General features: G+C 58.0%; 1 protein-coding gene, 1 long non-coding RNA gene and 1 pseudogene across 2 annotated transcripts; 1 reads left to right on the forward strand and 2 right to left on the reverse strand.

Annotated features, from left to right (window-relative positions):
• Positions 1 to 434: 434 nt before the first annotated feature.
• Positions 435 to 8,970, reverse strand: SLC6A8 (solute carrier family 6 member 8). The gene is made up of 13 exons (XM_043895342.1): positions 8,697 to 8,970; positions 7,040 to 7,171; positions 5,934 to 6,183; positions 5,395 to 5,527; positions 4,518 to 4,652; positions 4,300 to 4,403; positions 4,086 to 4,210; positions 3,410 to 3,522; positions 3,147 to 3,284; positions 2,955 to 3,057; positions 2,754 to 2,854; positions 2,492 to 2,662; positions 435 to 1,899 (listed from the first exon to the last, which is right to left on the reverse strand). The coding sequence occupies exons 1-13, from the start codon at positions 8,956 to 8,958 to the stop codon at positions 1,759 to 1,761; spliced, it is 1,908 nt and encodes a 635-aa protein (XP_043751277.1). The 5' UTR covers positions 8,959 to 8,970; the 3' UTR covers positions 435 to 1,758.
• Positions 8,971 to 13,768: 4,798 nt separating this feature from the next.
• LOC122689764 lies at positions 13,769 to 15,790 on the forward strand. The gene is made up of 2 exons (XR_006339918.1): positions 13,769 to 13,884; positions 13,989 to 15,790. It is a non-coding gene; the product is annotated as an uncharacterized LOC122689764 (long non-coding RNA).
• On the reverse strand, positions 13,809 to 13,936 carry LOC122691086 (annotated as a pseudogene).
• Positions 15,791 to 18,423: the final 2,633 nt, after the last annotated feature.

Below are 18,423 nucleotides of genomic sequence, written 5' to 3' on the forward strand. Positions count from 1 at the left end.
TCAGTGATGCCATCCATCTCATCATCCATCGCCCCCTTCTGCCTTCCACCTTTCCCAGCATCAGGGCCTTTTCCAGTGAGTTAGCTCTTCGCATCAGGTGTGGGCAGGTCACTTACCTGGAGACTTTGCACCTGCTAGTGCCTTGGTCCTGCCCAGTGACCAACCTTCCCCTGGGCCCTACCTGCTCTCAGAGGAGGATCCTTGAGAAGCTACAGAGCCTGGATTTGACACCCACCTTCCCTGCGTTCAGTGCGTTCCTCTTCAGTTGTCCTTGGTCCCCAAGTATGTCAGCTCCCTGCACTGTTTCTGGAACTGTGCCGGGTGTAGAGACCTCAGAACCAACACTTGCCCAGGGAAGCTGCTCAAGGTGGGGAGGACCCCCCCACCCCGCCATCCCCTGACTGCCCCCCAACACCTGACAAGCAGGAGCCAGCTTTGGAAAATGACGTCTTTATTGCTATGTTTGCAGTGGCTTTTAGCACAGTAAGGGCGTCCCCACTGGACCCTGGCCCTCCCCCAGCCCCACCCATCCAGCCCTTGTCAGGGTGTGAAGGAAGCCCCTCAAGGGCCCCCGCGGGACTGGACATGACAGACACACGGGGTTCAGTGAACCTGCCACATGGAGGATTTGAGACGTGGACAGGGCATCAGCCTGAAGCTCTCAGGTGGGAGCCATACCTAGGCAGGTGCCCACCTCAGGTCCCTGCAGTAGTGGTGCCCATCCCAGAGGGCAGGGTGCGGGCCAGCCTGAGCAGGCCAGGTGGGCAGTCCCAGGCCCAATGATGATGCATCAGCCAACCCCACTGACTTGTGGGGACACCCAGTGAGGCTCCCCCCAACCTTGCACTTTTCCACTGGTCTGGGGCTGGGGACTGCACATGCATACCCACGCGACGGACCTGCACACTTGATAGCTTGAAGCTTCTGTTTTGCCTATGAAAATTAGATCTAGAAATTCACACTCCTTGGCTGGGGGCAGAGGTATAAGAGGGGCTGAAAGGGATGGGGCGTGGCAAGGAGAGGGACATCGGGGTGTTTCTCTTAGAAATATACAAGCAGAAATCTCTCAAGTTTTTATAAAATGTGCAAAATACAAGCCTCATTTGCCCACAGGCACAACTTACACCTGGTATTCACCATTGCTAAGAGAGAAGAGATCTATACCCTACGTACTCACGCACACGTGCACTCGTACACAAGCTCACACAATTGATATTGGTGGCAATTGGCGCAGGAACCGAAGGTCCCGTTGCTGGCTGGCTCTCTAAGCATCTAGATTTGGGATGGGGAGAGAGGGGTCTAGCCCAGCTGAAGTATCTGCCTTGGTTCTGAGGCTGTGCCCACCTTCCCCCTCTGCTCTCCAATCCTGGGCCCCACACTGCCACCTCTGGGGTGGGGGCCACCCAAGGGTGTGTCAGGCAGAACCTGGAGGCAGGCAGGGAGCAGCGGGCTCAGGTGAAATGTGACTGCAGCGGGTACTAGCGGGGGGCTGGGGAGCAGCGTGTGCACCAGCTTGGTTATGGGGGTGGGGGAGGCATCTATTTTTGGTGGGTTGTGGTATTTTTTTTGGTGTTTTATTAAAAATGGAAAAAAAAAGTGAGTTATAAGCACTCTGGTGCTTCCTCCCCTCCCCCCACCCCAGGCAGGCAGACCCCCCCCTGTTGAATGGCAGGGAAAGGCAAGCCCCCTGGGAGGGGTGGGGGGGGCTAAAGCAGGGGTGCTATGGCTACAAGAGAGGGAGCTGGTGCCGGGGGCCCATCACATGACACTCTCCACCACCACCACCTTGCTGCTCTCAGACACTGGGGTCAGGGTGGTCAGGCCCCTGACATCCGAGTCTTGAGCTCTGTATTCCAGGTGGTGGAGGCCCCAGATGGGCTGCGTCAGGTGCTGCCAGCGCTGTGGGAGAGAGGGGGGGGCGCCTTGAGTGCCTGGGGAGGGGACCCTGCTCACCCTGGGCCTCTGGCCACTTCCCGCCACCTGCCACCAACATGGAGCCCCAGGCCAGCCCTCCTGGGGTCGCTGGCCAGGCTGGATACCTGCACTAGGGAAACTGGGTTCAGGGGAGGGTTGAGTGAGTGAGTGAAGTCGCTGAGTCGACTGCAACCCCATGGACTGTCACCCACCAGGCTCCTCTGTCCATGGGATTTTTCCAGGCAAGGGTACTGGAGTGGGTTGCCATTTCCTTCTCCAGGGGGATCTTCCCAACCTAGGGATCCAACCCGGGTCTCCCATATGGCAGGCAAATGCTTTACCATCTGAGCCACCAGGGAAGCCAGTGGAGGGTTGAGGGGCTGTAAAAACAGAGGCTGGGGACAGGTCTCTTGTCTACATGACCTGAGGCCCTGGAGGGCCCACTTCTCTTCCACCTATACCCCATCGAGGGTGCCCTGATCACCTCTCCTGGCAGCTGGTGGGACAGGCACCCTGGAGGTCCTGTCTGCACCCAAGAAGGGGGGGGCATGGACGGAGGGGGACACGGAGCACTGACCTCAGCCACGGTCCCCTTGGCCCTGAGGAGGCAGCCCAGGAGGTGGAGGGGCACACACAGCATGGAGGAAAGCGCAAAGGCCCAGCCCACGGCCTCGCCCCACCATGGGTACACGTAGGTGTTGTTGTAGACCAGCGGCTCGTGGTAGACCATGTTGAAGATGAAGATGCCCTGCGAGTGAGAGAAGCTTGGCACTCACCCCCAGCAAACGCAGCCAGCCGGCCCCTGGGTGCCCTGCACCCTGCCCAGCCTTCTCCCTTACCATGCACACAAGTGGGGTGAAGAAAGACCAGCACCATTTCATCCAGGGGCAAGGTCGGTACCCGATCATGCAGGCCACGTCGTCCATGAAGCGATCAGCTCCTGGGGAGACAGGAGGCAGGGAGGGCCAGAGCTCAAGACACCCCTCACCACCGCCCCCAACTGTGCCCCAGCCCCGGCTCACCTGTTGACCCCGACCTACCGTACACCCAGGCGACCACCACACACTCCCAGAAGGCCTGCCAGAGCAGCGTGGTGCCGCTGGCCGAGTAGTAGTCAAATAGCTGGAAGACATACATCCCGCCCTGCAGAGGGGGCCAGGTCAGGGGGGCCAGCAGCTGGCCACCTGCAAGGCGGGGTGGGGGTGGGCAGCCCATGTCCCACTCGCACTCACATCGGTCACCATGGAGAGGTCGATGACAAAGCAGAGGGTGCAGCAGAGGGCCACGGAGATCTCCCTTTGGAACCGGAAGTAGTAGGAGGCCGGGAGGAGGTCCAACAGGCCGGTGATGAAGCCTTCGACACCTACAAACTATGGCGGGGCAACTCAGGCCAGGCCCCTCCCATGCCTACCCACTGTCTCCTGGCGCCCGGGGTGCCCTAGGCCCATGACCACCCCCCACCACACACCTCGTAGGCCTATAACCCCTTGCAAACCTGGCTGTCGAGACCAAGCAGCAACAGCATAAAGAAAAACAGGGCTGCCCAGAGCGGCGCCACGGGCATCAGCGTGACAGCCCGTGGATAGGCGATGAAAGCCAGGCCAGGCCCTGAGGGGGAAGATGCGGGGTGTGGACATCCAGAGCTCCCCACCCACATCTTGTCTCCCACCCCACCCTGCCCTCCAGCACCAGGGTAATGAACTATGCCAGGGTAGCCTGTGGACAGAGGCCTTCCCACTTGTGGTAAAGCATCACTGGGCCATTCCCACCCTGGTGTGCGCGCCATGCCAGGGACCACGATGGTAGGTTCCCGCAGGCCCTTGGTAGACCAACACCCATAACAGGGATGTCTGGCTCAGTCTTTGGGGTCTGGATTCCAGCAGCCATTGTGGTTACAGGTCCCCACAGACCCAGAAAAGGCCACCCTTGCCCTGGGCAACACTGGCAATGGAGGCAAGGACATGCCCCAAGGCCCCTACAGAGAGACAGATGGGGGCTTGGGGCTCCGGCCCTGAGCTGGAGGCATAGTTGTGCCTCCCAGCTGCTCAGCCAGGTCTCCTCCTGGCCCATGCTGATGGGACAAAGCGAGTTGGCTATTTGTGTGTTCATATCCGTGGTCCAGCTGCAGTTCCAGAAGCCTGGCTGGGGCTTGGGGGGGGGGGTGTCTTTACCTGATTCTGCTACCTTGGAGATGTGCACGCCCTGTTCTGTGGCCATGAAACCCAGGATGGAGAACACCACGAAGCCTGCAAAGAAGCTGGTCCCGCTGTTGATGAGGGCGAGTATGATGGCGTCCCTGTGGACGGGGAACACGGAGGCTCTGGAGACTGCCTGCTGCCCACAGGTGGGTAGGGTAGGGCAGGGGCGGCCGGCTGTGGTGCCTACTTGTAGCAGTTGTTGTTGAAGCGATTGTAGCTGCCCAGGGCGGTGAGGGCCCCCAAGCCGATGGCGTAAGAGAAGAAGATCTGTGTCCCTGCGTCGATCCATACCTGGAGGTGAGCCAGGGAAGAGGTGTGGGGAGCCCTGCTGGAGTACCTGCCCCCCCTGTCCCCCGCACCATGTCGCCCGCCACCACCGTGTCCCCTCCCTCCACTCTCCCTCACCTGAGGGGATGCCAGCTTTGACCAGTCAGGCTTGAGATAGTAGATGATGCCATCCAAAGCGCCAGGTAGCAGCACTCCGCGCACCAGCAGCACAACGAGGACCACATAGGGGAATGTAGCGGTGAAATACACGATCTGGGTGGAGGGGGTTGGGCTGCTCAGAGAGGGATCCTGCTGGGAAGGCCATGGTCCCCCCCCCAACACTGGCCACTCAAACCACCCCCCCACCCTGCCTTCTAGTCAGAGCCATGGCTCTCAAAGGAGGCTGTGCTCAGCTGAGGTACTGGCAGCCCCAAAGCAAGCAAGGTTAGCTGCAGGGAGGGGAGACAGGGTCAGGTCCCATGCTCCCTGGGCCCAAGTCTAGGTCATGTGCTCGCAAGGTCCTTGGGATTAGAACTCAGCCCACCAGAGACAGGTAAGAGCGAGATAACAGCAAAGGCATCTGCCTCCTGTCTGAGCAGGGCCGCCTGTTCAGCACGCTATCTTATTTTGTGTATGTTCAGTGGTCCCCCAGCTGGACAGTGGACCCCCGAGGGAGCTATGTGTCCAGGCTCCCTGCTGGGGTCCTTTAGGCCACACAGCAGGGGACAGACACAGGCAGTAGACTGGGTCTACCTGCACCCTAAAACTTACCAGAACCCTAAACTGGAGCTAGAATCAGAAACGGGAAGGATGGGAAGGCGGGACAGGGATGCCCCACCCCCAGAGAAGGGGCAGCCACTGCGGGGGCCTCTCCCCCTCCACTGGGTGGGGCTCAGGGGCCAGAATGAAGTACAACCCCTGATGCAGTCACCTCCCGTGGCAGCAGTGGTCCCTGGCAGCTGCACCCCACGCCCAGGCAGTGGTGCCCCAACCCCGTGGTCTCCCCCAGCTGTACCTTGCCTGTTGACTTGACCCCCTTCCAGACACAGAAGTAGACCAGCACCCAGCAGGTCAGCAGACACAGGGTCACCTCCCAGTTGAGGGCCCCTGGCACCTCCAGCCCTCCGGAGAGCCGCAAGACTTTGTTCCTGGAGAGGGAAAGCCCGTGAGAGTTGTGCCAGAGGCCAAGAGACTGGGGGTGTCCTGCGTGGCATTGCTCTTCTGGAAGCTCTTGAGTCTAGCTGGTCCCACTGGTGCTTCTGGGGGGCCTGGTGTAAGTCCCCAGCCTGGGGTCCCTGCAGTCTATGTGCCTGGACCCCCAGGCGGCCCAGCGTCATGCCATCCCCAGTGGGCCCAACAGCAGTTCCCACTTCCCTCCCCAGGCGGTCAGACACAGCCTGCTCTGCATCCCTGGTCGAATGCCTCCAGGGCGGGGCCTGGGACACACCCATGTGCATGTACCTGTGCTGGCATGCACGTACACACATGCACGCACACAAGCTACATGCAGGAGGCAAGACAGACTAGGCCTGGCTCCGAGGCACTTTGACTCACTCCCAGAACTCGATGACTGGGGACCGGCGGTCGGCAAGCTGGTCACATGTGAGGTTGGCCATGGTGGCATTGGCACAGTCTTCGTGGCGGAAGATCTCCACGCAATCAGGAGTGTTCCACGTGTGGCCACATGTGGCCCAGGGCAGCGTGGTAGTAAAGGACTTCACCAGATAATAGAAGCCCCAGGCCAGCACCATGATGTAATAGGTGTTGCAGTAGAAGACGATCACCATGGAGGCGTAGCCCAGGCCTGGGGAGCAGGGGAGAGTCTCTGTCCAGGCTCATCCTTGGCCAGCCCCCCATTGCTCTCCTGACCAGGCACTGCCAGTGGTCCCTGCTGGGCCCCTAACATCCTGCTCCCTGCATCTGCTGACCTTGATCCCCCTCGGTGCAACCAGACCCTTCTGTTGATGTCTACCCAGACCCCTCTGAGCCCCCAACTCTCCTTGTATAAGTGCCCCATGCCAGACAGACCTCTCAATCTGTGGCCAAAAATCAGGCCCTCTTCCTCCCCCAGCCCCCTGCTTCCTCCCCAGCCTTCGGACAAGCACACATCCCAGCATCAGAGAGGCAAGTCCTGTTTCCCTAGTCTCACACCTGTCATCCCCTGAGTCCCACTGCCAGCATGATGGGTGGAGGAAGGGCAAGCCTTCACCTGTTTCCCGCCCCCCTCCCAACAGCAACCTCCCATACTCAGCAGCTGGGGGGTTTTCTGGGGACCTGGGGCAGGGTGGGAGACAGTCACCCTCTCAGGGACAACCTCAGCCAATCACTTCATGAGTCTGTGCCACAGCCCAGGGTCAGCTCCTTTCGGCTTCTCCTGCCATTGCGTCTCACACACAGCCACCCTCCTTCCAGCCCTAAGGGTGCTGGGCAGGGCTTTTCTCGCCCAGGGTGTGGGCAGAGGTCCATCCCCCAATCAAGTCTCTGCCCCCGCCAAGGTCACCCAGGTAGGTGGTCTTCAAGTCCTTGCAGCTTGGGGGCCACATGCCAAGCCTGGTGCTCAGACAGGATGAGGCTTTCTGTAGTGGGTACCAGCTTTGTCCCAGGGGTGGAGAAAGGCAGAGGTCCGCGAGGGTCACACAGGGGCTGCCAGGGCTGCTCACCTTTGAACAGGGGGCAGATATTCCAGACGTTGATGCTGCCGGCCTTCATGAACTGGCCCAGAGAGATCTCCAAGAAGAAGATAGGGATTCCTCCGATCAGGGCGATCAGAACGTAGGGAATAAGGAACACACCTGGGGGACAAAGCTGGAGGTGGGCACTTGCACAGGGTTGCCCCTTGGCCAGGCAGGGGACTTGACCAGAACTGCACAGGCAGGGAAAGACAGCCCTAGGCCTCCCCAAGCCCTGGGGGGTGGGTGGAGCCCCACCTCCAGGCTCCACCCATGCCATGATAACTTCCCACTGAGTGAATCAGTATAAGGGGTGGCCGCTGACTCAGGGGCCCAAGGTGAACAGTCTTGGAGGTGGGGGGTGGGCATCGAGCAGAGCCCCACTTCCTTCTCATTTCCTGAGAGCCCCTTTCCCCTGTACGGCTTTGGCCCCTACTCACTGAGGGTGAGCTAACTAACGGGCACATCAGACACACACTTGTGGATACAAGCCATCCCTTGAGCCGCAGTTTGCTGGGCGGCAGAGGAAGGAACTGTGAGGGCATGAATGAGTGTGCATGCTCACGCCTGTTGGCTGTGGTTGGCACTCAGGCCCGGGGGCCTGCTGGGCTTGGGTAAGGGAAGGGAGCCTCTTGCCCGCACATCTGAAGGCCCAGGAAGAAGAGGGTGGGTGGGTGGAGCTGTCCACCAGTGAGCAGAGTGCAGGGTATCTGAAAGGGTTGCTAAGCAAGGACACGAAGTGACCAAGTTAGGGGAGCCTGGCAGGTACAACAAGACAGGAGCACCCAGGATGGGGGTGGGGGACCCCTCCCCTCCAGGTCCCCAATCCTTGCCCCAGCTCACCAGGCAGACTACTCAAAAGCCTAAGCTTTGACTGCCGCTTGGCTGGGCCTGCGGTCTCCGCATCCTCCTGCTGTGACCTTGGGCCAAGGCCTTTGCTCTGGGCCTCAGTTTCCCACCCACTGCCTTGTCTCTGCAGCTTTTCCCACCACCCCCCTGGGGCTGCTTTGCAGTCACAGGACACACGCGTGCCCATCGCTGTTGCTAAGCTGGGCTGGGGCGGGCGGGCATGGGGTGTGCATGCAGTGTGTCCAGCGATGGCGCCAGGCGGCCCGGGCTGCCGGCTTCCCAAGCCTGGCTCCGGCACCCAGTGTTCCAGGCCCAGGCTCGAGGGGAGGGGAGGGGAGGGGAGGCAAGAGGAAGAGAGAGAAGGGAAGGGAGGGGAAGGCAGGGGGAGGGACAGAGTGGCCCATTGTGTGTGTGTTCGTGTGTGCACACGTGGGGGGCCGCACAATGTGCCACTTGTGTGCCTGATCGGCGGGGGCAGCCAGGGCTCCTCACCTCTGGAGGCCTCCCCCCAGGCGGGAGGCCTCGCCCGGCCACCTCGGTGGCCAACCACTTGCGGGTGGTGGTGCTGGGGGGTCGGCGGACACAGCTGGAGGCTTCCTTCGCAGGCCCCCTCCCCCCCCACGTTGCCAGGCACATGACCGGCCGGGGAGGGGGTGGCCGCCCGGCTGGGCCACCGAGCGGCGACGGCGGGCGAGGGGCGGCCCCCTGACCTCCTCTCCCTCGCCGCCCCGGGGGCCTCCCCACCCCCTGGACTTCGCCCGGCCGCCCCGGTGGGGCCAGGGAGGGGCCCGGCGCTCACCTCCGCCGTTCTTGTAGCACAGGTAGGGGAAGCGCCACACGTTGCCCAGGCCCACAGCGAAGCCCACGCACGACATGATGAAGTCCATCTGGCGCGTCCAGGTCTCGCGCGGCGGAACGGCCAGGAGGCTGCCGGGCGCCCCCAGGGCCGCGGGGCCGTCGCCCTTGGCCGGGGCTCCATCGGGCCCGGGCGCGATCAGGGGGCCCTTCTTCTCCTCGCCGGACACGCTGTAGATGCCGTTCTCTGTGCTCTTGTTGGCCATGGCCGGGGGCACGGTGGCCCGCGGGGGCGGGCGGGCGGACAGGCGCGGGGTCGCCAGCGGCGCAGGGGGGGATAAAGGCCTCGAAGGCGCGGGCCCACCGGGGGCCGAGGACGGCCGGACCGAGGGGTCGGGGCGGCGGGCGGGAGGCGGGCGGGGTGCGGGACGGCGGGGGCGGCGCGGTCAGAAGCAGTCCACGAAGCACTTGAAAGTGAGCCTAAAGAATCTCATGTGTGTCGGGGGCCCGGGGGCTCGCGGGCGGCGGCGGGGCCCGATCGGGCGGCGGCGGCGGCTCCCGAAGCTCCTGCCCGCAGCTCCCGCGGCGGCGGCGGCGGCGGCGGCGGCGGCGGTGGCTCGCCCGGCCCGAGGCTCAGCCTAGCGGGGGCGCGGGCGGCATCCGCAGCCCCCTGCCTGCAAGCGGCGGCCGGAGCAGGAGCCTGCGGCCCGCACCTCCCGCGCGCCCCCCCCTGCTCCGGCCCGGCCCGGCGCGGCGCGGCTGCCGGACTAGCCTGCGGCTCCCGCGGCGGCGGCGGCCTAGGCGCTCGCCCCTCCTTCCCGGCGGCGGCGGCGGCGGCGGCGGCGGCTTCAGCCGCTCTCCGGGCCGCAGCGGGCTCAGCGACTCACCACCTCGCTCTGATCTCGCCTCTCCTCCTTGGCCGGACTGCTGGCTGCTTATGAACCGTCTCCAGGGTGACGTCACTCTCGCCCCGCCCCCCGCGGACGGGCCGCGCCCCTCCCCCTCCGCGCGCCCGTCCCTCCCCCCCCCCGTCACCCCGCCCACCTCCTCCCGCCCTTCTCCAGAACCGGAGACGCCGCTCCCGCGGGAGGCCGCCCGCTACCTGGGGCGCCCTCCAGCGCCTCCTTCCCGGGGCCCAGCCGCCCCTGATCCCGGGTTCCCGCGGCCCCGGCGCACCGTCCACCCACCTCACTTGCCCTTCCCGCTTCGAGGCCAGCCGCTGGCCCGGCTACCTTCTCGGACATCCTGGGGCGGCCCCCGCCCCAACCTCCTTCTTGCAGCCTAGCCCATCTCTGAGTCCCAGCCGAGGTTGGGTACCAAGGCCTCCAGCTTCCGGGTCCCGCGACACCACCTCAGGGGTGCAGGCTGCTTCCACCTGCTGAGGCGCTGGGCCCAACGAGCCCCCTCAGAAAGGCTGTGGTGGCGGTGCGGGTGTCTGTCTCCAGGGGTGCTGAGGGGCTTTGCCGAGACCCTGTCTCCTGCCCTTGGGCCCCCCACACGCCCCAGGGAGACAGCCTTGATCAGTCAGTGTCCCGGCTGTCGGAGTGACAGCGCTTGTTGACTTTCCTCAACAGGCCGAGGGAAGCCTGACTGGCCGACGGACAAGGCCGCACTTTTTCACCCAAGTGGACGGTGGGAGGGACTCCTGCGGCCCCTCTGCGTGCCCGACCTGCAGGAGACTGTGGCACTATAGGGTAAGGGTGCCCTCTGGTGCTTGGCAGGTGTACGGACCCTCCCCCAAAGGCCTCCGCTCCACGCTTTTCTCTCTCCAGGGATCGGCAGGACCCAGGTTGTTCAGCTGCTTCCCCAGCAGCCCTCGAGCCGCCTGTTTGGAATTTTCCAGGACTGAGAGCAGCCCCAGGATGGGGTAGGGAGGGGTCACCATCATGGCTGCAGATGTGCACTGTGCCCACCCCCAACCCCCTGCCCCCAGTCCCAGGCTCCCCCGAGCGCGCCACCCTGCAGTCCCCAGATGGCTCATCCCGTTAAGCTAAACCCTCGGCCTTCCGGGCGGCTTTAGGAAGAAAAGCAGTTCCGGTCCGAGCCAGCTTGAGCCTGTTAGGTGAAGGAGGGGCAGCATCTCCACCCGGGCTCGCTGGGGGAGACTTGACTGGCCGCTGGGGGAGACGGGCAGGGTCTCAGGGCTCAGGCTGGGGGCGGGGCCTGGGGCTCAGGGAACCCCCCTCTTCCCGAGGTGACGGGGGTCCACTGACTCCTCAGAAGCCCCGATCTGGAGCTCTGTCCCAGCCTCAGAGCGAAGCTGCTCGGGAGACAGGCAAATGAGGAGTACTGGACCCAAAGATGTCCTGAGGTAGCCAGGGGCCACCCTGCCTGCCAAGTGAGGACCGAGGAGGGACAGGACCAGGCCAATCAAGCGCAGGCACCCCCAGACACGTTGGAGAGAGCAAAAGAGGATCTAAGTGGAGCGGGCAGAGGGGAAGGGGCAGGGCACCACTTGCAGGCCGGGTGGGGTGACGCCTCTGAGGGGAGGCGTCAGCTGTGGCGGGGACCTGGGTGACGTGATTACTGGGACAAGTTCGGGGATGGTGAGGTCCTGGCCAGGGCAAGGAGCCTCCAGAATGTAACAACTTGCTTGTTCTGAGGAGGTTGGCAGGGAGAGGGATCATAGGGCCGGAGGAGGATGTGGTGAACTGCTGGCACTTTCTGAGGACACAGGGTGAACCCAGCAAGGCCAAGAGTGGGGACTCCCTGTGACCTTGCTGGGAGGGCAGGGGACATATGTCAAGGCCAGTGGCAGGACGGGAGGGAGCTGTCACCTGTCGCGATCATGGTGGGGTCAGAGGCTTCTCAGGGGGAGGTGACTGGGTCCCAGAGAACTCTCAAGGGTGAGCTGGCTGTGGAAAATGGCTCCAGCTCCTTCAGGGACTACCTCCAGCCACTCGGAGCCAGGGTGTCCACATTTAGGGGCTGCAACAGGCTGGTTCCAGTGGCTCCTGACACCACCTCCCGCTTCCTGGGACTCCATGTGGCCCCCTCCTGTGGCCCATGCTTCTCTCGGTGGCACAAATCTGACCAGGCCCTCCCCACGTGTCCTCTCCTGTGGTTTCCTCTGCACCAAAGATCCACCTAACATTCGTGGAGCTGGCCCACAGGCCATGACCCAGGGTGCCTCTTCCTTGCCTACCACCTTCCAGTCCTTCAGGGTTCAGCTCAGCTGCCACCTGGCCCAGGAAGCTGGAGAGGAGGCTGGGGGTCCACATGCACGCCCACGCGGCCTCCTGCGTCCAACTGAGGTGAGCTGGCCTTCGGAGACACATGGAGTTCATGGACCGGTCCTCTGGTGCGTGTTAGGCGAGCGTGATGACCACTACACTACAGAAACTTACTCTCTGGTGTGTGGACCCAAGCAGCCTGTGGGAGTGTCCCAGTGGACAGGGAGGTCTCCAGTGTTCAAACACAGGCAGAGAGGTTTCCAACCCTTGGTGGGGTCTCAGGGCTTTGCCAGCACATCCCTCTGCTGCAGCAGAACCTCAGCTGAAAGCCAGGAGGCTGTCCTCCACTGGGCCCAGGTACTGATGGCCCTTCCAGTCAGTTCAGTCGCTCAGTCGTGTCCGACTTTTTGCGACCCCATGGACTGCAGCATGCCAGGCCTCCCTGTCCATCACCAATTCCCAGAGCCTGCTCAAACTCATGCCCATTGGGTCGGTGATGCCATCCAACCATCTCATCCTCTGTTGTCCCCTTCTCCTGCCTTCAATCTTTCCCAGCATCAGGGTCTTTTCCAGTGAGTCAGTTCTTCACATCAGGTGGCCAAAGTATTGGAGCTTCAGCTTCAGCATCAGTCCTTCCAATGAATATTCAGGACTGCTTTCCTTTAAGATTGATTGATTGGACCTCCTTGCTGTCCAAGGGACTCTCAAGGGTCTTCTCCAACACCACAGTTCAAAAGCATCAATTCTTTGGCTCTCAGCTTTCTTTATGGTCCAACTTTCACATCCATACATGACTACTGGAAAAACCATAGCTTTGACTAGATGGACCTTTGTCGGCAAAGTGATGTCTCTGCTTTTTAATATGCTGTCTAGGTTGGTCATAGCTTTTCTTCCAAGGAGCAAGCGTCTTTTAATTTCACGGCTGCAGTCACCATCTGCAGATGCACCATCTGCATCTTTATTTTGGAGCTCCCCAAAATAAAGTCTGTCACTGTTTCCATTGTTTCCCCATCTATTTCCCATGAAGTGATGGGACCGGATGCCATTGTCTTTTGTTTTTTGAATGTTGAGTTTTAAGCCAGCTTTTTCACTCTCCTCTTTCACCTTCATCAAGAGGCTCTTTAGTTCTTCATTGCTTTCTGCCATAAGGTTGGCCCTTCCAGGTGGGTTCCCAATCACTCCTCCCCGGTGAGACAGTGAGACGCAAAGCATTCCTCAGGCAGAAGCCACAGTTAGACTGTGGGTGAGAGGTAGGAGGTGAAGAGGAAGGGGAGGGGAGGCCAACCCGGAGGGCTCCCATTGTCCAGGGAGGCCTGGGAATTTGGGCTGGGGATTGGACCCAGTGCTGGTCACAACTGGGGTCCCTGGAGTAGTGGGTTGAGTGGGAGGACACCCTGCCCTGGGGTGACTGGTTATGCCAAGAGGGTCTCGCAGCTGGAGACAGGGTGGGGGCAGATTGGGGGCTCCCCCTCTTTGGAGGCTGCCAGGCACAGGAAGCTTTGGAGTTAGAATTAGCTGGGAATAAAGGAAAAACTGGAGTCTACCTTAAAGGGCTTTGTGCTTCCAACCACTGGGAAGGGGAAGAGAGGTGCAGGCTGCCCGGTGGGCTGGGGGGAGGGCCACCCGAGAGGCTGGAAGCCTGCAGAGGCAGATGGTGGGCAACCTACCCCTCCCCAGCCCACACAGCACGATGGTCCACCAGCTGTGCTCATCCACACAGATCTCCCCCAACAGGATTTTAAAAATTGGTTTCTGTGTTGTAAATGAACTCTCTTTATATCAGAAGAGCTTTAGAGGCATAGACCAACAGCGGAGCTAGTAGTGAGAATTCCCACCCCCACCCCCGGCTTCCCCTGTTACTAACACTCTCCGTTGTGTGCTCCTGTTGTTACAGTAATCAACCAATGTTCTACATTGTCACCCACTGAGGTCCAGTTTTCCCCCTTTGTCCTGGTGCCTGAAACTGCCAGTACTGAAGACATGATTCCAAGGGACCCAGGGCCCTTTCCCTCTGCCTCTGTACGTTATGCAACTCGGGACCACACGCCTGATCCCTGCCAAGAAAGGGAGGGTTCCAGTCCACGGTCTTATTCATATTTCCTCATGTCTTTTTTCTGCCCCAGGATCCCACACTGCATTGGCATTCCACCTTCTTTGGTTCCTCTGGGCTGTGACGGTCCTCGTTTTTGGTATCCTGGAGGAGGTCCTGGAGGACTCCATGGAGTTTTTCTGGTTTTCATGTCTCGGGACGACAGGGTGATGGTTATTGAGAGGAGGGCCATGGAAGTGAAGTGCCGTTCTCATCACACCCCAGCAGGACACCATGCTTTCCACATGACTCCCACTGTCAGTGTTGACCTCGGTCACCTGGCTGAGATGTCCCTGTTTTCATCCTGTCCTCTTGGGAATTAAGTCACTGTGCATGGCCCACCCTTGATGAGTGGTGGTTATGCTCCCCAGATAGGAAGAAAGGGACCAAGGCATAATCCTTAAAGAATGACACACCCATTAAGAAAAGCAGGATATTGGAGAAGGAAATGGCAACCCACTCCAGTATTCTTGCCTGGAAAAGTCCATGGACAGAGGAGCCTGGCGGGCTGAAGTCCATGGGATTACATGACTGAGCATGTGTGCACGAGGGTGGAGGGAACTGGGTTGGTAGCAATAAAGTGGTAGAACTAAAAAAAAGAAAGAAAAAAAAAGAAAAGCAGGATATGACAGAAACTGGTTAAAACTCATTACTTCCAAGATGGCAGAAGATTCTACTTTCAGTAGACCTTGAGCCCCAATGTAATGCATTAACATACTAAATGACACACCCACAGGTGACAAGACAGTTCACAGGCTGACTATAAAAGGCCAAAAAGAGGGCAATGGCTCAGTTCTTGTCAGTTTCCACCCCTTCTCCAAAATAGTTGGGATAATCCTCCCCCTAGGTAGCCTATGAAGCTACCCAGCCCCTAAAAACTAAGCACCTATATTTCAGGACCACTGTCACCTCTGAGACACCCCACATTCTGCCTATTGAGTGTGTTGTTTGCTGCTTAGTCACCAAGTTGTGCCCCATGTTTTGCAACCCCAAAGACTGTAGCCCGCCAGGCTCCTCTGTCCATGAGATTGTCCAGACAAGAATACTGGAGTGTGTTGCCATTCCCTCCTCCAGGGGATCTTCCCTATCCAAGGATCGAACCTGAGTTTCCTGCATTGGCAGGTGGATTCTTTACCACTGAGTCACCAGGGAAGCTAAGGAGTATGTTTCTCTCTGTAAACCTGCTTTCACTTTACTCTGGCTCACTCTTGGATTCTTTCCTATACAGAGCCAAGGACCCTCACCTGAGACCTGGGCATGACTATGCTCTTATGGCCCGTTTTCCTGCACCATCTTTCCTGATGGTGGGACCTCAAAGGGCATAATCTCAGTCCATCTGTTGGGCTGTGGCTGTCCTCTGTGGAGGGTGGCTGGGATTCGTCCCAAGCCAGGTAGATTCAAGTAGCCTCTCAGGTGGTGGCTGACACTGCCTGTGGAATCTAGCAGAGACCAGTTCTCTGGCCATGAAGGAGCCCGAGGCTTTTCTCCGTTCATCTTTTTCATTCTCCCCTATTGCTCTATCTCTTTGGACTCAAGAAGATTCACCAAGAGAACCATGGAGACATCCTAATTACGGGGGCAAATAGGGGATAAGCCAAAAAGTTCATTTGTTTTTTTCCCTAAGCTGGTTCTAGTAGCACTTAGTTGTCTTTAACTTCATTCAAAACGATGCTTGTAGATTCTTTGGTGACAGCTGTCATATCAGTGAGCATTTTTTAAAAAGCATCAAAATTGGTAAACGTTTGTGTAACCATTTTAATATTGAAGATGGAAGAAAAACAGCAACATTTTCAGCATATTATGCTGTATTATTTCAACAAAGGTAAAAAGGCAACTGAAATGCAAAAAAAAAAAAAAAATTGTGCTGTGACTGATTGAATGTGTAGAAAGTGGTTTGTGAAGTTTCATGCTGGAAATTTCTCCCTGGACAATGCTCCTTGGTTGGGGAGACCAGTTGAAGTTGATAGTGATCAAACTGAGACCTTAACTGAGAACAATTAACTTTACACCATTCACGAGACAGATGACATATTCAAAATATCCAAATCAAGCATTGAAAAGCATCTGCACCAACTTGATTATGTTAGTCACTTTGATGTTTGGGTTTCACATAAATTAAGGGGGCAAGGGGTTGGGGGGAACCAAACTGTGACAGGGGATGGAAAGTGGATACTATACAATATTGTGGAATGGAAGAGATTGTGGGGCCCATGAAATGAGCCACCACCAACCACACCAAAGGCTGGTGTTCATCCAAAGAAGATGATGTTGCATATATGGTGGGATTGAAGGGAGTCCTCTATTATGAGCTCCTCCGGAAAACCAATTAATTCCAAGTACTGCTCCCAATTAGACCAACTGAAGTCAATAGCAAACACATAATCTTCCATCAGGAGACTACAAGATCACATGTTTCTTTGATGACCAGGCAAAAACTGTTACAGCCTGCCTGGGAAGTTCTGATTCATCCACTATATTCACCAGACAGCCCACCTTTGGATTTCCATTTATTTCGGTGTTTACAAAATTCTCTTCATGGAAAATATTTCAATTCCCTGGAAGACTGTAAAAGGAACCGGAAATGGTTCTTTGCTCAAAAAGCCAAACTGTTTCGGCAGGATGGAATTATGAAGGTGCCTGAAAAATGGTGGCTCGGACAGTAAAGCATCTGCTTACAATGCAGGAGACCCGGGTCCAATCCCTGGGTCAGGAAGATCCACTGGAGAAGGAAATGGTCACCCACTCCAGTATTCTTGCCTGGAAAATCCCATGAACAGAGGAGACTGGTAGGCTACAGTCCACAGGGTCGCAAAGAGTCGGACACGACTGATTAACTTCACTTTTTCTTTCTTTAGTGGGAAAAAATGGTGACTATGTTGTTTATTCAAGTTCATGGTGAAAATGAAAAATGTGTCTTTTATTTTGACTTTAAAGCCCAAGGAAATTTTTTTGGCCAGCCCACTCACTGGTGACTCGATTGGGTTGTTTCCCCTCTGTGGCTCGTTGGGCCTGACTCCAGCTCCATACTGGATCACAGCGTCAGTCTGGTTCCTAGACACCGGAACTGTGATGAAGAACAATTTGGGGGACTCTCTGAGGCTTCCTCAAGGTTTGCAGCTCGGCCCCCTGTGAGGGCTGTTGGGACTAAGGCCCTCATAGCACCCACAAACAGAAGTTGTAGGCGAGCACCACCTTCTTGAGGGTCACAGTCCCTTCCCACGCTAGGAAGTGCACCTTCCTAGTCCCACCCAGTCTTCCTCTTGATTTCACCCCCCTCGTTGATGGTATCACTGAAATGAGGACTGTGTTCCCCACTCGCATCTCTTAGGGGAACCTGGATACCCCTGAGTGGAAGCTGTGAGTGAACGCCTTCTCAGGGGGCTTAGGAATCTCTCCTGGGAATGGTCGTGGTTGGACACCTTCCCTCCTATCTTGGATATCCCTTATGTTTTCCTTGTCTCCTGATTTCTTGGACTTACTCCTGATCCTTGAACCTCTTAGCCAGCTTTCCCAGCAGATGGGTGTTGCCTCTTTTACTTCTGAGGAGAGGGAGGCTCTTCTCCATCACAAGGTCCATATCCTGAGGGGAACTTCAGCCTTGAGTTGTTATCACTGCCTGGTGGGTTATGAACCAGCCCTACCCTTCAACTCTATTTGTTTCTCTTTTGTGGCTGTGATAAAGGTAATCTCTAGTTGACTCAGAGCCTAGGTCTCCTTCCTCCTTCTCTGAAGGATTTAGGCCCTGGGACTCTGGTGGGTTTTTTCTCCCCCACTAATCCAAGCGGCCTTCTCAGGCTAACAAACCTGGCAAATTTAGGGTGCTCAACAGGGAACCCATGGTTGCCTTTGCCAAACAGACTCTTTCTCTCATAGCTGGACAGCCACAAGCCCAGTTTTCCATGCTTAATTAAACACCTTTTCTGCCAAATCCCCAGAGTCAGGGACTGTCAGGGATCAGGCCAATTATACTGTCTCCTAAATTGCCATCAATGAAGAGCAAGGAGACATAAGAAGACCTTAGATGAACAGTGCAAAGAAATAGAGGAAAACAACAGGATGGGAAAGACTAGAGATCTCTTCAAGAAAATTCGAGATATCAAGGGAGTATTTCCTGCAAGAGTGGACATGATAAGGACAGAAATGGCAAGGACCTAACAGAAACATAGAAGAGATTAAGACAAAAAAAAAAAAAAAAGAGAGAGAGATTAAGAAGAGATGGCAAGAATGCACAGAAAAGTGAAAGTGAAGTCGCTCAGTCATGTCCAACTCCTTGCGACCCCATGGACTGTAGCCCGCCAGGCTCCTCTGTCCATGGGATTCTCCAGGCAAGAACACTGGAATGGGTTGCCATTTCCTTCTCCAGGGGATCTTCCTGACCCAGGGATCGAACTCTGGTCTCCAGCATTGCAGGCAGACTCTTCACCATCTGAGCCACCAGGGAAGTCCGCAGACAAGCTATACAAAAAATA

This window comes from Cervus elaphus, chromosome X (genome assembly GCF_910594005.1).
Source record: "Cervus elaphus chromosome X, mCerEla1.1, whole genome shotgun sequence".
NCBI classification, from domain to species: domain Eukaryota; kingdom Metazoa; phylum Chordata; class Mammalia; order Artiodactyla; family Cervidae; genus Cervus; species Cervus elaphus.